This window comes from Pan troglodytes, chromosome X, assembly GCF_028858775.2.
Source record: "Pan troglodytes isolate AG18354 chromosome X, NHGRI_mPanTro3-v2.0_pri, whole genome shotgun sequence".
Taxonomy (NCBI): Eukaryota; Metazoa; Chordata; class Mammalia; order Primates; family Hominidae; genus Pan; species Pan troglodytes.
Window position 1 is genome coordinate 71377434 of NC_072421.2, and position 20548 is coordinate 71397981.

At 35.2% G+C, this 20548-nt stretch overlaps 1 protein-coding gene across 2 annotated transcripts in view; it reads left to right on the forward strand.

The window, feature by feature from the left end:
- The first annotated feature begins 720 nt into the window (after nucleotides 1-720).
- Nucleotides 721-20548, forward strand: part of CHIC1 (cysteine rich hydrophobic domain 1) — a 113599-nt gene continuing 93771 nt past the window's right edge. The window contains exons 1-2 of one of the 2 annotated variants that reach the window (XM_016943662.3): nucleotides 721-1227; nucleotides 15089-15143. In XM_016943662.3, the coding sequence (XP_016799151.1) occupies nucleotides 929-1227; nucleotides 15089-15143 (354 nt within the window). In that variant the 5' untranslated portion in view covers nucleotides 721-928. The remainder of the gene's footprint in view (nucleotides 1228-15088; nucleotides 15144-20548) is intronic. The other variant, XM_016943663.4, reaches the window with a different exon arrangement.

Below are 20548 nucleotides of genomic sequence, written 5' to 3' on the forward strand. Positions count from 1 at the left end.
ACTCCAAAATTCAAACATGCATATTCTGATTCATCTTTTAAGGAAGAGCCCAAGAGGCACCATTCTACAAAATCTTTCCAAACAACTTCAGGCAGTACAGCCCTTTGGTTAAGAGTACTGGGCTTCTGGAATCAGAAGAGACCACCAAATTTAAAACCAGGTCTCCCATTTAGTAGTTCCCTGACACTGGACAAATTACTTATTTTCTCTGCACCTAGATTTCCCATCTGTAATATAAAATCATCATGATACATACCTCATAGGGTTGCAGAAGATTAAATGAGATATACATACAGAGCACTTAGCACAGTCCCTGAGTTAATAAGTCCTCCGTTAAGTATTACATAGGAGAAGTAGTAGAAAGTTTCCTTTTAAGTAAAATACTAATAAAAGTGCTTACCCTGCCTCCCAAGATTGTGGCAAAGTTATGACGCAAGGCTTTTAAACTGTAATGCTGAACAAACGTAAGGGATTGGTATATACCTTGAGATATTTTGGACAAAGTTCTAACCTTACTTTTATACAATATGCTTTCTCTCACCCGCCTGCAGTTGGGTTAATAATGCCCAGCATTAATTAATAAGCAATAAAATCAGAAGATATCCCGAATACAAGTAGCTGACGCTCAGAAAGCAGTATTAAGGCGAGCACCCGCAGACCGGACCTGGATAACTCCTTGGAGTTCACCTCTAGCGGCCCCCTCCCCTTGGAGCTGCGCAAGCGTACACTGACTTTGCGCCTCTCTAGTGCCCCCGCCTCCAGCAGCCGCCCCCCCACCCCCCCGTCTGCCCAACACGCAGGCGCGTCTCCTCAAATCCTGTCCCTACACCCCTCCTCTTTCTCTTCATTTCGTTCCCCCTCCTCTTGCAGCACCTCGGCAGGTTCAAACTCTTCTCCGGGAGAGTGGCGGCGATCGCGAGGTCACGTGATGAGCATCCTGCTGCCCAACATGGCGGAGTTCGACACCATCTCGGAACTGGAGGAGGAGGAGGAAGAAGAAGCGGCAACGTCGTCGTCGTCGCCGTCGTCGTCGTCGTCGGTATCTGGGCCCGACGATGACGAGGAGGATGAGGAGGAAGAGGAGGAGGAAGAGGAGGAGGAGGAAGAAGAGGAGGAGGAGGAAGAGGAGGAGGAGGCGCCGCCCCCGCCTCGAGTAGTGAGCGAGGAGCATCTGCGGAGATATGCTCCCGACCCTGTATTAGTGCGGGGTGCCGGCCACATCACTGTGTAAGCGAGAGGGGGTCTTGGGACTTGAAATGCCTGAGATTTGGCAACAGAGGAATGAGAAGTGATCGAGGGGGGCCTTTGGAGTGGGGGAGGGTTGACTGATTGACTGAGGCGTACACTTAGGAAAGGACACCTGGTCTAAATGGGGAAACCATGGGTGGATACGTGTGAAGGAAGTGAGGAGAATGTAAATATGATGCACCAATGCCAGGTAAAGAGTGAGTATAGGAGAGGGAAGTTAGGGGTTTGGGAGCCAGAGTGATTGGAGTAGGGGTGAGTCTCCTTTCTTGTATGTATGCTGGCAAGTGAACAGTCTCTAAACTGCAGGATGTACCAGAGGGTTTTTTGCTGACAAGATTGATACTTTGTGGGAAACGGCAATTGCTGTGACATGTGACAAGAACTAGGCTTGCATTCTTCAAAACAGAAACATGATATATTTTGTGAATAATAATAGAATGTTCATTCACCCACATATTCATCCATCCATTCTTCCTATCGAATCCTTCCTTATATATCACTCGATTAGAGGTTCAGGATGAGAGGCAGCTATGGAAAGTAGAAAAAGAAATGGATTGAGTCAGGGCTCTTAGACGCTGGTCCCGGTTTTGCTTCTTACTGGCCCTGTGACCTTGGTCAGGTTGCTTTTTCTCATTTCTGCGCCTTGATTTCTTCATCTCTAAAATGAAGGGTTTGGAGTAGATGGTTTCTAAAGCTTTTCAGTTCTGAGATAATTTACCTCCAAGGGATTTCGTATGCCCAAGTATGAAATATACAGGCATTAAATATATATGGAAATTAATACTTTGGGAGCTGAGCATGATTTCTTTAAAATTTATCCAGGTTGGTTTTTTAAAAAATTGAAATCTTGAGGAAAAATTGAATATTTCAGAAAATAAAATGGGGAGGGACTTCATAACGTAGCTACAAGGCAAAAATGTTGATGATTCTCCGGGCTTTAAAGAGTGCTTCCTCATTTTTATTTGCTTGGACCATAACTATTTGGAAGTTTGAGTACTGTGTCATGTTCATCCTCTGAACTATGCTATCTTTTACTGCATTTTCAAAATAGGTTGCCTTTTGTTGTTATGTCATGCTGCCTCTGGTTTTGATAATGGCTCACCTAGTCCCTTTGACTTTCAATTGAGTTCATGTTACATTAAATCATATATATGCTACCTCCCTTACATTAGCTTCAATTTTTAACATGTTGAGTTTTTTTTTTTTTTTTTTTGAGACAGAGTCTCACTCTTTTGCCCAGGCTGGAGTGCAGTGGCGCGATCTTGGCTCACTGCAGCCTCTGCCTCCCAGGTTCAAGCAATTCTCCTGCCTCAGCCTCCTGAGTAGCTGGGACTACAGGCGTGATATGTTGAGTATTTTAATTGTAATATACTTTCGTAATCTTTGCATCAAATATATTAACAAATATTTTGAAATTGGGGAAGGGTTGGGGGAGGGTTTTAGAGCTGCTTTTTGATTAGGAAATTTTAAGACAATTTTTCTTGGTCCAAGAATTTTGCAGATAGCCTACAATATTCAGATGCCAACTTCTTGCACGGTTTTACTTCCATTCCTTTTGTCACTAGGGAGACAATTTATTACTCAAACTAATTATGATGGCTGGTACCAAAGGTTACTTTTATGCAGATTATGTTACATGACCGTTTAGTCCATAATTTTATACTCCAACATTCCACCTCCACATTTGCAAAATTCAGGCAAAGGAGAAGGAACAAGAAAATAAAATTTAAGTTACCTGAAATTTATTTATGGTTCCATTCGACCCTGCACAGGTACTTACCAACCTATTTGCTTCATTAGAAGAACACTGACACTTGCCATGCCCAGGCCCTTCTGATTGGTATAATGTCCTTCTAATTAGGAGCATGCGGGTAGTACTGTTGGTATTCATTGACTGAAACCAAAACCTGAAAAGAAGCAAACCAGTACTAGACTCACTAACCATTGTATATACTTTGGAAACTTATTTAGTTTTATTGTACACATTCTTATACCTAGAAGTCACATATGATATTAAATGTCTTGGGATTTGAAAGAGATTACATGTCTTGGAGAAAATTTAACTGGATCTGAGAAATGGGTCTTTGTATGGTAGTGAAGCCTTCCTTTTATCAGTTAAAGTAATATCCTTATGAAGTAGGTAATCTTATTCTGAGACTTCTAAAATCTTATTCTGCGACTTCTAAAATATCAACTTCTGTTTACTTTTTTTCTGGCATAGGAGTGTTAGAGTTGCCTTAAACTATATACCCTATCTGAATGAAATATTTAATATTCTCTACCAGCCCTGATTTTTTTCCATGCTTTGTGCAGCCTTCTGTTGTATAGAGCATTTTGTTTCTTCTCAAAGTTTAAAATTTGAGAGCCCTCACCTCAAACTCAGTATATTTTAAGCTCAACATCCTCTCCACATTGCCCGTGCTTTTCATTTGTTTCATTTCTTTCCTTGATGCCACCATTCTGATCTCCCAGGGTAACATTCAAAACCTTTGAGTCATTTTGACTCTTCCTTCTCCTTGAATTGCCCTGTGTCAGTCTGCCCCAGAATTATATCATCATAGTTTCTGAAATATCTCTTAGATTTTTCATTTTCTCATTCCTATTTGGCACCACTCTAGTTTGGGTTGCCATCATCTCCTGCTTGACTTATTGCCACAGTCTGCTGCCTCTCCCTACTCCAGTCCATCCTGTGTGCTTGTGCCAAACTATTTTCTTAAAACACAGTTTAATCATGTCACTTTCCTGCTGAAAACCTGCATTGGATATTAATTAGCTCTGAGTTTCTGTGCCATCTTCCTTCAATCTCAGAGTTCAAGGAGACCCTCCATTTGTCCAATGCTCACCTGTCCATTTGTGCCTTCCATACCTTTCTCTTCCAGCCTCCTCCCAGATCTTGCTCAACCAGGCCTCCCATCTCTCCAGTATTACCTCTCTCAGCCTGTACCCATATTCAGTCTCTAATTTTTAAAAAACAAAATAAGACAAAAGCCTTCCTATGCCCATGTTCCCTTTAGCTACTATCCAATCTCTCTTTCTTATCCTTCAAATTTCTAAAAAAGTAGCTACATTTACCTTATCTGTTTTCTCTTTACCCCTCTCTGATCTGGATTCTGCTACCAAAACCACAGAGGAGCTATCCTTAATTAATATCACTGTGACCCTCTTGTTGCTAAATTACTGGACATCTTTCATTCCCTATCCTTCAGGTTCTCTCTGCTGCATTTGACACTTATGATGATTTCTTCTTTTTTAGAAGCTTCTACTCCAGGGTTCACAAACACACAGGCCTTCAGAGGCAAGGCAGGTCACAGAAAATAGTGCAGCATAAGGAGACATGGGGCTTTAGTTGAACTGAAAGTTATACGTCTCAACTAATGGTATTCAAATTCTAATTTAAGAAAAAACATTTTGCCAGCCAAAAAAATCACAGAACTCCTTGGCCACTTCACTCTCCTGGTGTTCCTTTTATTTTTCTGGCAGTTTCTTAACTGTTCATTCATGGGCTTCTCTTCCTTCTTGACCCTTAAATACCAGCAATCTCTAGAGTTTTGTTCTCAGCCCACTACTCTTCTTATTCCCTGCTCTCCCTAGATGGTCTCATCTTACCTCTCATAGATTCAGTTATCTCATGGCTTCCAAGTAGGGATTTCTTTACCAGTCTCTGTGTGGGCTCTTATCTGGGCTTCTTCACTCAATAGCTTACTGTTATCTTAAATTTGACATAAACAAAAACCTCCGACACCCCTCTCATATCCCCACCCCCAAATGCTCAAAAAAGCCTTCCTATTTCTGTATTCTCAACCTCAGTTGAATGTACCTCCACCTATCCCATTAAAGCATGCTTGGTTCTCCCCACTCACACTTCCCACTGCTAAGCAATTAGCAAATATCAACAATACATGGCTTAAGAATTTCTTCTTTTCCTCTCTACCACCACTTCATTGATTCAGGACCCTTTCACTACCCTAGCTAGTCATGTTGCCTTCATCCTTGTCATCCTCACATCCATCCTGCAGCCTGCTGCTAGATTGAGACACAAAAAGTACATATCTAATCAAACCACTTTTCCTACTTAAGATTATCTTGTGGTTTTTCCCTTCACCTGCAAGATAGAGACTAAGCTCCATAACAGAGCATACAGAAATGGACCCTGTGTATCTATCAGCCTAAACTTTTGCCATTTCCCTTACTGCTTGTATGTTCCCGTTCACAGCATGCTGTTTTTTTTTTTTATCTCATTGCCTCTGCTCAATCTGGGGCCTCCACCTAGAATGCTAATATTCACCTCCCGTTTCCCTGGCTCCCATTTCCCTGGCTCTCTGTATGTCACCACCTTCTGCAAGTCTTCTTTTTTTCCACTAAATTGTAAATTGCAATGACAAGAACAATTTCTGATTCCCTGTGAATCCTCAGTGCATAGCACAGTACCTGACAAGAGGTGAGTTGAATGAATATTGGTTCACTTTAGTAACACTCAGTGTGCCCACGTAGTACAAACAATACTATAGGCCCTCAACAAATACGTTAGTTGAATCATGCTGTGGAGACCACTGGTTTCTGAGCATGGATGTGTACGAATACAACAATATCACCAGTACCAGTATCACCAGTGATGGCGTTTATGGCATGAGCTTACCTCTGAAAGCTTTGTTAAGCTATCCCCTGTGTGTCAGAGTATTATCTTAATGTTTTGGGTTTCTAGTTACTTTAACAAGATATTAGTCTTTTAACATGAAATTCATTATGATTTCTTAAGAGTAGAATGACCTAATCATACTACTTGTATTTCCAATTCTGAGATGATGATCATAAATGGATATTAGGAGATCTTTTTCCAAATTTTAAAAAATATGATTATATTAACTCTTACAGATTTGAGACTATAGAAAGAGAAATAATGAAATGTCTCTTGGAAGTATTGTGCTTCAAAAATATTATACATCTGAATAATATAACAGTATCACATTTCTTCTTGATATTTTTAGGATAAGTATTTGGATCTAATGTATTGAAATACAGAAAAAAATATTACATCACATGAGGTTTTTTCCTTATAGACATTACCACCCTCTTTGTATTACTTAAAATAGATAGATGTTTACCATTGATATTACACCTGCATAAAAATTAGTAGAGACAGCATATTACTGATCCTCAGAGGCTCATAACATTCTCATTAAAATTAATCTAAGAAAGCTGAAGTTATTAGATTATAGAATTGAAAAAGATGGCCAATTTTGCCAAACAGTGCATTTCTCCAAAAACTTAGCACTACAAATATTGATAACTTCTCAAATCAGGGAATGGAATGCCTTTTCTGTAACAGTTGTCTGAGAAATTACAGTGATGATTGTTAATTTGTTTTTATATAAGGTGAATTTTTTTAAGGTTTTAGGCTTTGAGAATATTGAAGCCATGGTAACTTGCCATTGTATAGTGTGGGAAGACATTTTTCCCATATGAAATATTGAAGAGATTTAACTAGAATCTTTTAAAAATCTCCTTTTGTTTTGTGGCATAGCCTTTTCCTTGGTGTAGCAAATAGAGTTCAGTGCACATGCTTCAGAATCAGTATTACTATAAGTGCATGGTTTTCTAGTGAAGTCATGTCTTATTGGCAGAATTTTACGACATTTTCTTAAACAAACTGAGTACGTGAACTTTAATTTGTGCAAGATTTTGAAAGGCTGGTATATAGCCATTTTCAAATATGAAAAATGGTGAGAGGTATAGGGAGGGAGACAAAAGGGAAGAGGAACTAAGAGTATAGATCCTTTGCCTCAGTTTCCTTTACTTCAAAGAATTTGTCTAAGAAATTAAAAATGTGGGCGTTGAAGACACTTGATGAAGAAAATACAATTATTGAGAACTACCAGCTAGGTCGGCTTCAAACATACAGTAGATTGTATATTTAATGAAGTTGATAAAATGATAGTGTGAGCACTTCCCAAGTGCCTGCTGAGCCCCACATCTTGGCTAATTTCTACCACTGATCAGTAATAAGTAGATGAGTTTGTCTAGCCTCTCTGGACTCATAATTCTTAACTTAATGGTTTGTTTACGAAACCTAACTGAGGTGTTTATTCAGCAGCAGCCATTTCAACATTTTCCTAGTAGCTGCTAAGTGAAATGTACCTAAAGTTATTTAAGTATTTTTTTAGTGTGCTGAGTCTATAAAAGGGAAAGTTAAGGGAAAAAATATCTCATAGGCAAGAACAAGATTGCTGCTGCCTATTAGCCAAAACTATGAGAGTATCAAGCCTACTTTGCCTTTCTTCATACTTTTTTATATGGATACATTTAGGTCATAAGGGAGTATTTTAAGAAATTAAGCAACACTTTAGTTACCATTTCTAATATACTTTTTATATTTTAGAAAAGGAAATCCCTTTATATATTGGAGAAGAAAGTTAGTAATGTGAATATAGCAAGTATTTCTCTAGAACTTGAGCGCTGGGCTAAACACTGTGAAGAATATAGAGAAAACAAAGTATAGGCTTTGCTTTACAAAGCTAACAGGAACATTGCCTTTAAGATATTGATATGGAGCAGCAAGGAATAAAAGACAACATTTTGTTAACTGTTGAATTGTATAGTGCACATTAGAAGTGGCTGTGAGTATTCAAAGAAGGAATCCATGAAGGCTTGGGCATTCAAGGCATTACAGCAGGGGTTGGAACTTGATTTGAGCCTTGAAGGCTGCATAGGACTTAGACTTAAACTTTGGAGGGGAAGCAAGGAGAACAACATGAGCAAGGACAAGAGCCAATGTAGCAGTGACAATGAAGGAAGGGATCATTATGAGAATGATTTCAAAGGAGCAAATAACAGGATTTAGGGACCACCTGGCTGTAAGCAAGATGCAAAACATAGGAGAGGGAAGGTGCAAATATGATACCAAGGTATAGGTTAAAGGAAGAGAGTAATGTGCCATTGATAGAAATGAATTTGAAAGGGGGAACCAGGTTCCAAGAAAATGTAACATTTAGTTTTAGACAGTTTCACTTAAGGTGGTATTATTTTGTGGCAAGATGTCCAAACAGAAATTTTCAGTATACAATTAAAGATGAGAGACCAGAGCATGTATGAAAATATATTACTAGAGCTATAGATTTGGTGATCATTAACAGATAAATGATTGTCAAAGTTGTCAAATACAGATGAACTTTTGTAGTTTGCTTAGAAAGAAAAAAAAAGCAGAAGACTAAAAGCTAAATTTTGGAAGAAGTATAGAGTCTAAGGGCAGAATGAAAGAATGGGAATGTTAGGAAGGAAGTGATCAACAGTGTCATAGCTGCAAACAAAGTCAAGAGAAAAAGTTCTGAGAAGACATTGAATTTGGCAATAAAGAAGACAAGATGGACTCGTCATTTTGAGTAAATTTACTGAATAAGGTATTATTTTCAGCAAAATGACAGTATCAAAAATCAAGTTTCAAAATTTCTTAAGAAAGGAGATATTAGGGAAATGGAAGCAGTGGACAGTTCATTTGTCTGGTGGTAAGTGAAAAGAGAGAATAGTAAAGCTAAGAATTTTTAAAACAAAAATATTCTATACATTTTGAAGGATATATCTGTCTGTATTGACTATATATTTGATATCTAGTAGGGGAATGACAGCTGGCAAAAGCTAAATTAGCAGCAATTGCTAATCAAGGTAGGAACATGTTACTGTTGTTGCATTTATAAGGCATTTAGACAAGATGTGGAAATACAGGTCTATTTAAAATGATCATATCTACTTTCTAAAAATGAAAACTGCATCTATGTCTTTGTACATAAGAATTTACTCTTCGTGTAATAATGAATTGCATCTTTTCACTAGTGATAAAGTCACTACTTCACTAGCTAAATAGATTTAAATGAAATATTTCTTGTAATATTAAATATTTGTTATTGATTGCTAAGTTAGCAAATAATTACAATAGGTTTAATACTAGAATGTCAATTTCTCAAGAAGCAGATGAAGATTGCCGTAAAAATTCATGCATAGTGGTGTCCCATCTTGTTTTCAGTTTAGCTATACTCTTGTGTCTATGTATTGATTTAAAGGGAATATGTATTTGCATATAATATTCTCATTACATGTTGTACTGACACACCTGAACAGAATTAATGAAGGATTTTTTAAAATGTAGTTAAAATCTTTTTTCAATTGCTGATTTATTTACTCGACTATTTTAAAATACAGAATTTGTTTTAAAATACATTTTAAACATACATAATATAGTATATTTATGTACAGGTATGTATCTTGCTACTAGCTGCTAAATATAGAGAGTTTTTGTGCTTAAAACTGCCTGTGTCCTTGAAAATGAGTTATTAGCATAAATGATACAAGGACAGTATGAAATTCCTGCATAGAGGTTTTTTTTTTCTTTGTCAAATTTTAGATTTGGGGGATACATGCGCAGTTTTATTACAAAGGTATATTACATGATGCTGAGGTTTGGGGTACAATTGAACCCATCACCCAGGTGGTGAGCATAGTACCCAATAGGTAGTTTTACAACCCTTACTCACCTCCCTTCTTCCCCCTTCGTGTAGTCCACAGTGTCTATTATTCCCATCTTTATGTTCATGTGTACTTAATGTTTAGCTCCCACTTATAAGTGAGAACATGCGGTATTTGGTTTTGTTTGTTTCTGTGTTAATTCATTTAGAATAATGGCCTCCAGCTGCATCCATGTTACTGCAAAGAACATGATTTTGTTCTTTTTTATGGCTGCATAGGATTCCATGGTGTATATGTTCCATATTTTCTTTATCTAGTCCGCCATTGATGGACCCCTAGGTCAATTCCATATCCTTGCTGCTATGCATAATGCTGCGATGAGCATATGGGCACGTGTGTAATTTTGGTAGAACAATGTATCTTCCCTTGGGTATATACCCAGTAACGGAATTGCTGGTTTAAATTGTAGTTCTGTTTTTGATTCTTTGAGAAATCTCCAAACTGCTTTCTACAGTAGCTGAAATAATTTAAATTCCCACCAATGTTGTATAAGTGTCCTCTTTTCTCAGCAGCCCCGCCAACATCTGTTATTTTTTACTTTTTAATAATTGCCATTCTGACTGGCATGAGATGTAGTTTTGATCTGTATTTCTCTAATGATTAGTGATGATGAGCATTTTTTCATATGTTTGTTGGCCACTTACATGTGTTTTTTTGAGAAATGTATATTCATGCCCTTTGCCCACTTTTTGATGGGGCTATTTGTTTATTGCCTATTGAATTATTTAAATTCCTAATAGATTCTGTATATTATACCTTTGTTGATACATAGATCGTGGATATTTTCTCCCATTCTGTATGTTGTCTGTTTATTGATCATTTCTTTTGCTGTGCAGAAGCTCTTTAGTTTAACTAGGTCTTAATCAATTTTTGTTTTTGTTGCAGTTGCTTCTAAGGACTTAGTCATGAATCCTTTGCCAAGGCCAATGTTGAGAAGGGTGTTTCCCAGATTTTCTTCTAGGATTTTTATAATTTGAAGTCTTACATTTAAATACTTAATCCATCTTGAGTTAATTTGTGTATATCATGACAGGTAGTGTTCCAGCTTAATTCTTCTGTATATGGCTGGCCAGTTATCCCAGCTCCATTTATTGAATAGAGGGGCCCTTCTCCATTACTCAGATTTGTCAGTTTTGTCAAAGATCAGATGGTAGTAGGTGCGCAGCTTTATTTCTGTGGTCTGTTCTGTTCCATTGGTCTATGTGTGTTTTTGTGCCAGTACCATGCTGTTTTGGTTACTGTACCCTTGTAGTATAGTTTGAAGTCAGGTAATATGATGCCTCTGGCTTTGTTATTTTTGCTTAGGATTGCTTTGGCTATTTAGGTCCTTTTTTGTTTCTGTATAAATTGTAGAATAGTTGTTTCTAATTCCGTGAAGAATGATGTTTGTAGTTTGATAGGTATAGCATTGAATCTTCAGATTGCTTTGGACAGTATGGCCATTTTTATGTTGTTGATTCTTCCAATCCGTAAGCGTGAAATGTCTTTCCATTTGTTTCTGTCATCTCTGATTTCTTTCAGCAGTGTTTTATAGTTCTCCTTGTAGACATCTTTCACCTCCTTGGTTAGATGTATTCCTAGGGTGTTTTGTTTTTGTTTTGTTTTGACTATTGTAAATGTGATGCCATTCTTGATTTGGCTCTCAGCTTAAACGTTATTGGTGTATAGAAATTCTACTGACTTTTTACATTGATTTTATATCCTGAAACTTTAGTGAAGTTTTTTCTTTATCAGTTCAAGGAGCCTTTTGGCAAGTCTTTAGGGTTTTCTAGGTATAGAATCATATTGTCTGCAAAAAGAGATAGTTTGACTTCTTCTTTTCCTGTTTGCATGCCTTTTTTTCTTTCTCTTGCCTGATTGCTCTGAGTAGTACTTGCAGTACTATGTTGAAAAGGGGTGGTGAGGTGGACATTTTTTTTCTTGTTCCAGTTCTCAAGGGGAATGGTTCCAGCTTTTGCTTATTCGGTATGATGGTGGCTGTGTGTTTCTCATACATAGCTCTTATCATTTTGAGGTACATTCTTTTGATGATTAGTTTGTTGACGGTTTTATCATGAAGGGACATTGAATTTTATTGAAAGCTTTTTCTGTGCCTATTAAGATGATCATTTTTTGTTCGTTTTTAATCCTGTTTATGTGGTAAATTACATTTATTGATTTGTGTATGTTGAACCAACCTTGCATCCCAGGAATAAAGGCTGTTTGATCGTGGTGAATTAACTTTTTGATGTGCTGCTGGATTCGGATTGCTAGTATTTTTTTGAGGATGTTTGTGTCTATGTTCGTCAGGGATATGGACCAGTAGTTTTCTTTTTTCCTTCTATCTCTGCTAGCTTTTCCTATAAGGATGATGTTAGCTTCATAGGATGAGTTGGGAAAGAGTCCTTCCTTTTCAATTTTTTGGAATCGTTTCAGTGGGATTAGTACCAGCTCTTTGTACATCTGATAGAATTTGGTTGTGAATCAGTACGGTCTTGAGCTTTTATTGGTTGGTTGGTGTTTTATTTCTCATTCAATTTTGGAACTTGATATTGGTCTGTTTAGGGCTTCAAATCTTCCTGATTCAATCTTGGGAGCTTGTGTGTTTCCAGAATTTTACCCATTTCCTCTAGATTTTCTATTTTGTGTGCTAGGTGTTCATAATAGTTATATGAATATTTTTTGTATTTATGTGGGATAGGTTGTAATGTCATCTTTGTCATTTCTGATTGCACTTATTTGGATCTTCTCTTTTTTCTTTGTTATTCTAGCTAGCAGTCTGTAAATCTTGTTTATTCTTTGAAATAACCAACTTTTGATTTCATCGATTCTTTGTATGGATTTTTGGGTCTCAGATTTTCTTCTGCTAGCTCTGGGGTTATTTTGTTCTTGTTTTCATAGTTCCTCTAGGTCCTGCATAGAGTTTTAATCAGACATTGGATTCTTAACATTTCTTTAAAGTGACCCTACAACCAAGTGCCATAAATCAGTTGAACAGTACAGTAGTTTATTATTTGACAAACATTTTTCAACACTGATTAGATTTCATTATGCTACTAGGTATAATAGAAAATAGCAAAATAACCCATAGTTCCTGTTTTCAAGGAACTTAATATAGGATAAAATAAGGATTTAGGGGGTCAACATTGGAGTTTTGGTTTCCCCCACTTAATACATGACTGTGGGCAAGTCATTTAATTTATTTTTTAAATTTTTTTCTGGATGTTAGCTTCTTTGTCTTTAAAATGGGGTTGACAATACTTCTCTTGAAGGCTTTTAAAGCGTAAAAGTAATGTAGAGTCATGTGTCACTTAACAATGGGGATACCTCCTGAGAAATGTATTGTTAGGCAATTTTATCATTGTGTGAACATCATAGAGTGTACTTACACAAACCTAGATGGTATAGCCTAGTACACACCTAAGCTATATGGTAAGCCTATTGCTCCTAGGCTACAAACCTGTACAGCATGTGACTGTACTGATTACTATAGGCAATTGTAACACAATGGTAAGTATTTGGGTATCTAAACATAGAAAAAGTACAGAGAAAATATAAAAGACAAAAAATGGTATACCTTTAATAGGGCACTTACCATGAATAGATCTTGAAGGACCAGAAGTTGCTCTGTGTGAGTGAGTGAGTGAGTGAGTGGTAAGTGAATGTGAATATTACTGTATACTACTGTAGAATTTGTAAATACCGTATACTTAGGCTACAATAAATTTATTTTCAAATGCTATTCTTTGTTCCATAATAAATTAACCTGAGCTTACTGTAACTTTTTAATTTTATAAACTGTCCAATTTTTAGAAACTCATCGACTCTTTTGTAATAATACTTAGCTTAAAACACAAACACATTGTACAGCTGTACGAAAATATTTTCTTTATATCCTTATTCTATTAATTTTTTTTTTACTTTTTAAACTTTTTTGTTAAAATCTAAGACACAAACACACACATTAGCCTAGGTTTACACAGGGTCATGATCATCAATATCACTTCCACCTTCACAGTTATCCCATTGGAAAGTCTTTAGGGACAATAATCACGGAGCTGTCATCTCCTGTGATAACAGTACCTTCTGGAATACTTCTAAAAGGGCCTGCCTGAGGCTATTTTACAGTTAACTTTTTGTTAGAAGAAGGAATATATACTAAAATAACAATAAAAAGTATACTATAGTAAATACATAAGCCAGTAACGGTCATTTGTTATCATCATGTATTATGTATTGTATGTAATTATATGTGCTATACTTTGCTATGGTGGCAAAGTAAGTTTGTTTATACCAGCATCACCACAAACGTGTGTAATGCATTGTACTACGATGTTATGAAGGCTATGACTATAACATTACAAGGGCTATGACAACACTAAGCAATAGAAATTTTTCAGCTCCATTATAATCTTATGGGACCACCATCATATATGCACTCTATCTTTGAAACATGTTATGTAGCATGTGACTGTATTTACTTAGCACAGTGTCTAGCCCATGGTGAGTACATAGTTATTGGTAGCTGTTACTGTTATTGCCCACCTCATATGGAGTTCTCAGTAAATGTTACTGTCTTTTCCTTTTTGCTTACAACCTATCCTCCGCTAATGTAACATTGTAGTTAATATGAAATAGTATCATCTAACATTCAGGAAGTGACCTTTGTTATCCTTGAAATCAACAAGCAAGTGAGCAAAGCCTTATAAAATTCATTTTGACTTCTTAATGCAGATTTCACTGAGTGTACTGGAAAAGAGAGTTTTCAAGTCTGGGATCTGTTTTCTCAAAATTGGTCGAGCACAGACGTGAAAGCCATTCATAAGGATTAAACTTTGAGTATCTGAATAGCAACTGGTCACAAGTAGTCAAACTCTGTAGTTCCAAAGGCTGTATTAGTTGTGGAGGGGTAGTTTTTATTAGGAACATTTGCATACATACACAAAAGTGGAAAGAATAGTATAATGAAATCCCACATAGTACCCATAATCCAGCTCCAACAGTTATCAGCTAAAGTAGGTTTTAACGGAAACATCTCAGTTAAAAATGGACACTTCCAGCTCAATATGTGTTTCTCTAACTTATTATTTTTTAATCCTACATCATGAGTTGAGTTAGAATCCCACTTTAATGTTTGCTTTTTGTTAAGCTTTTTAAAAAATATGTTAGTTTGGATTAATAATCAAAGATTTATTTTCTATAAATGTCATATAAAAAATTTTTCAGGGCACATTTTTAAATTAAAAGGCCAAAAGAAAAATACATGGGTTTATAACTTTTTTTTAAAAAAAAGGGAAGATTTAAGTATGCTGGGTAGAACATATTTTGTTCTGTGTTTGTTTTGAAGGTTTGGCTTGAGCAACAAGTTTGATACTGAATTTCCCTCCGTTCTAACAGGGAAGGTAAGTGAGAATTTGCTTTGAACTTTTCAGTTCTAAAGCATTGTTTTATGGCTTACTCATTGTTATGACAAATGCTTTGAATCATTGTTAATGAAGTCAAGTAATAGGAGGCCTCAGTAGTTGGAAGCTGTGTTTATAGTGTTTGAAAGCTGTTGCCATGGCTACCAGCCTCTGACCAGTTATTTTGTTCATTGTCCATTAATGCCAGCCATTATTTATTTGTCCGTTCAGCTTTTTCACTTTTGCATTTTTTTTTCTCAGCATAGGTAGCTATAATTGTTTTTATTTGGGTCATTAATTTCCAGTGCTTTTAGAGTTAAAGTTATTTTTTTAACTGTATCACTCTATTAATTTTTAAAGTACCATATGGTATGATTTGTTATACATGAAAATAATTAAATTTTTGATTAGATGTTTTTCTGACTTTTAGATAGTTGGAGTTGGTAAGATTGGACTCACTGTAATAAATTCATACCTTTCTATTCCCTGGTTCCTCTACATTGAGTAGTATTTCCTAGTAAATTCAAAGATTTACTAGGATTCAAAACTATAAATTTAAAGACCTAATGCACAGCCTGATTACTATAATTGATAATATTGTATTATATACTGGAAATTTGCTGAGAGTAGATTTCAGGTGTTATCACAAAATAACAAAAAGGTGACTGTGAGGAGATGGATATGCTAATGTGTTTGACTAATAATTATTTTACTGTGTATATGTACATCAAAACATCATGTTGTACACCTTAAATATATACAATTTTTAAAAAGAAACTATATTTGGAAGATCATCTTATGACAATAATGTGAACTTTCTGTGCCCAAAGGAGAAGGCTCTGCCTAAGGCAAAAAGTTATTTACATATGTTTGTTATTTGAGGAAGTGTAGAACAGGAGAGAAAAACCATTATATTACAGAATACTCAGTCATTGCCAAATGGTTAATAGTTGAATGCTTGGATAGCTAAAAAGATGATTAGGGGTTAAAGGAAGTTAACTTTTTGTATTTTGGAGCCTTTAAATTCAATATATTTAATTTTAGTACTAGAATAATGGTATCTGTCAGTATAGATTTTGGTCATATTTTAAAATTATCTCATTATCTAACAGGCTTTTTATTCTATTGTAGTGTCAATTATTCTCATATTGTTGGTGAGAAAAGCAAAATGAAAATCACTGTGTTTAGTATGTATAATAAATTGGAGAAATAAGCCCATTAATAAATGTATTTTTACATAAAGAAATTCTAGAGAGATACACATGAAACTAATAAAAGTTATTACCTTTGATGGGAGAAGAGGAATGTGATGGATAGAGGCAAGGGTAAGGATGAGACTTTTCTGATATCTTTTAGTATTGCTTTCATTTTTAAACCATGTGACTATATTACCTTTTGAACTTTAATTTTTTCTTAATTCACTGTCCCTTGTTCTAAACTCTTTGAAAACCAGATAAGGTGCTTCTACTGATATTTGCTTCTTTCTGTCATGGATTTTCCAACTATGTACTCTTTTTCCTTTTGGCCTAATCACAATCTTCCCCCCCAGCCTCTTTGCAGGGTAGACAGCAGACCTATTTCTTTTTTCAAGGAATATCTTTGAAATCATAAGAAATTCTGTTTAATTTAACCCTGCAAGGTATGTTACACTTTATTTGCCTCATTTTCCCCTTGAAAAATTGGAGGTAGCTTGAGACAGAATATAGTAGTTAAACAAGCTTCGCAGTCAAATCTGGGTTGGAATCCAGGTTATGTCACTTACTGTGTGGCCTTGGGCAAGTCACTTCTCTGAGCCTGTTCTTATGTGAAAAATAGAGATGATGCTGATAGTTACCTCACTTTTTAAGAGCTAAATGAGACAGCATATATAAAATTCCTAGTATTTTGTCATGTACTTATTAGCTTCCCAATGTTAGTTTGTAGTTGCAGTTGACTATTCTTCATCATTGTATTGTAGTTTCACCCTGGTTGCTTTTCATTCTACTCACTGGCTTTCAATTTTTCATTGCTTTTGCAAATTTTCTTCATCTAATTCTAAGAGAATACATTATTATTCTCTGGCCTCACCACTAATTTGTTCTGTTGACTGTTGACCTTTTCTGTCTCTCCTGAGGTATAATATCAAATCATTCCACAGAATACTAAACAGGTGATCATAGTTCCTGGCTAAGTTAGCCTTAGAGAATATGTGGCCATTTAACATTTTAGGACACAAAGAACCCTTTGGTGTGAGATTTTGGCTCACTCTTTAGTACGTTCTACCTTCCTATCCTGATCAATTGGAGTAATTTACCAATTGAAGCGGCAGCCTATACTTAGATTTGTTTTATATGAATTAATCATAAATGTTTTTTCAAATGAATAAAGTAGCTATGGAAATATATCTTGAATAATAGTGTATTTTTGTAGAAAGATGGCAAATTCATTATTAAAATTAAAGAGAATGTGAATTATAAGAACTTCAGTAAAAAACTTATTCTTCATGTTTCCTTTGATGCTGCTGCATGTGTTGTAGGTGTAGTTATATCCAACTTTACCATTGGCTTTGAAATACAGGTCCAAGAAATTCTAGAAATGAATAATCAAAAAAATATGTCAGTGTGTAAAATTCCCAGGCATACAAATTATCCATTTTCAAAATTGGCCAATTTTATATGCTCAAGGAATCTTCAGAATATCTTTTCACACCTTCTCATTTCTTTACAAGCCTTCTGAAACTAAAAATTCCAGTGGCCCCAAAGGTAGTAGACTGTTTTAAACTAGAGGAGTAAGAATAATAAGCTGCTTTTGGTATGCACTCACACAACCTAAATTATCTGGATATGAGCTGCTCATAAATATATCCATTCTTTTCAAGTGATTGTTTTTGTAGCACATTGTCATAATGACTTGAGTATTTATTTAAGTGTACATTATGTATAGTGTACAAAATCTATCATGTGTTGGATAAGGCATAAATTATAACTGTGATATTTTTCTTAGCATGTGTTTGGTGATGGGAAAAACACTAAAAGGAATTCTGAAGATCTGATTTAAAAGTCACATGGTGGTAACATTAGCTTTATTCATTTTCTCATTAATGAGATAATTTTTCTCCAACAGGCACTTTCATTTGTTTAGGTTCCTTTGCATTATCAAAATGCTTCTCAGATAACTGGAGAGAAAAGGCAAACATAATTAATGTATATCTGAGGAAAAAAATAAAAGAAAAAAAGGTCTAAATTCCAGACTTAACAGCTCTTACATTAAAATATTTTAAAATGAATAACTGTGATAGCTAAAGTAGAAAAAAAATCTACCTTTTACGAAATCAGTCTTCCAATATGAATGTGATTCTAAATAGCTTTTATGCCTGCCTGATGCCTGAGCTAAGCAAAATTGCAGAGGGAAGTCTGAAAACCTAAAAAAACCATTTTGACAAGCTCTGTAGCTCAATATTAATTTTTTGCTTCTTATGTGTTAATGCTTTTAATGCAAACAAAAAGATGACCTTTTATATTAAGTGCAGAAAAGATTGTTTTCCCTATTTCATATCGAACAGATGTATACACACAGATTCTAGTGACCAGAAAGGGAAAGAACCACAGAAATTTAGAAAAGAAAGTAAAGCTTTTGGCCCTCAGCTTGAAACAATTAAACTGTGTTATGGGGAGACTAGTGTGCAGTGTTTGGGGATTGTAAGCAATAAAAACCGACCTTTACTATTGTGATACAGTATGACAGCTGATTGATAGGGTTGTGTTCCCCATGATTGAAGAAGGCAGATCAGTCCTGCTGGGGTTTGCTTAGAGTTTCTTCTGTTTACAGAGTCTCTTGCATCCTGTTATAAAATATTATGACCCTTTACCCCACCTTTATGGTGTGGTTTTCTTTTTTCATTCCAAGAAAGCCAAAAGAAATGAAATGTTTCTTTACAACCTACTGTTCAGCTAGAAAGTAAGGGTCTTCTGCTGTCTAACCTTCATTGCTAGAGACACTCAATTATATGAAAGTAAATGAGTAAAATGTTAACTCTGATTCTACACAGTTAACTAAACATTTCTTTCACGTTGTTTAAAATTGAGTTTACTAATTCTCACTTCTTACGTCTTTAGCTCTGTTTTATGACTTTTACTGTTGCTCAAATACAGATTTCTTTCAAAGACAATCCTGGTCTCCTTTTAAAGTCAAAATGCAGATTTTAGTTTATTGTTTGAAACTCTAGTAAAAGCTTTTCTTTTCAATATATTTGTCTTATGACCTCAAAAAAAATTTGAATTCTCATTTTTAGTAACTTGAATATTTTAGTTTTTAATTCGTCTATGGTAAGAAAATAGAAATTGAGACCATTATATGTTAAAAAGAAGAAAGTGTTGGCAGGAAAGAAGGAAAATGACCACATTTTTAGGTAATGTTTTTGTTTTCAATTCCAGAAGCATATAATAAAAGGCAAATTTTATAACAAATTTTATATACCTCAACATACAATTTATTTTATTCACAATGTTTGAAATAAAAAGCCATTTTCTCTTCCCTCTTTTATTCTCTAGCTTTTGTCTCCCTCAGTCTTCTAACACTATTTCATCCCTGGTAGAAGTGGAGCTTTCTTTTCTAAGGCTCCTTATAAACAATTTTTTTTCTTTTGGACTGACTCATTTCTGCACCTTTTGGTTTTATTTTTTTTCCATCTGTGTTTGTACTTACTTTTTAAATAAAAATGTAAATTCCAATTATAAGCATTTAAATTTGTAAATGGACAGATTTAATAATTTTATGATTTGCATGAGTTTATATCAAAATTTACCTTATTTAAAAATATGTTAGCTATTCTGGATACATAATTTAAAGAGAGTTGACAGTAATGTAATATTACAGATTAAAGCTAAATATGTACATATTTTTTCTTTATTTTAACTTCTATTTGGTTGCCCAATGATTCCCTAGGAGAAAAGAAGTTGAATATTGCTGTTGGAGAGGTAAATCTTAAGATAGAAACTTGGTACCTTGTTTTTAGAAAGAAGAGCTTGATTTTTCTTTTTTTTTTTTTTTGCTGAAGAATTAAAGAGCATTGAATCTGCATTTAACATGCAGCAGATTATAAACAAATTATCCTTTTGTTTATAATGTAGTATATAGGAAAACTATGGAATATTAATAGTTACTTGAGTAAACCCATTGCCTTCAGGTGAGACTTCATGCAGAAGAGAGCTGTTTCTTTTCTTTCTCCAAACCTTCTCAGAGACATGATTTATGGACTTTCTTTTTCAAAGCATTTCAGGCAGGAGGTTACTTCCAAGGATTAATTTACATTTTCTGTGAAGTATATAAAACAAAGATTATTATTCTCATTTTATCGGTGGGAAACTGAAACTCAGAAAAATTAAATGAATTTGCCTAGGATTTTTCATAGCTAATAAGTAACTATA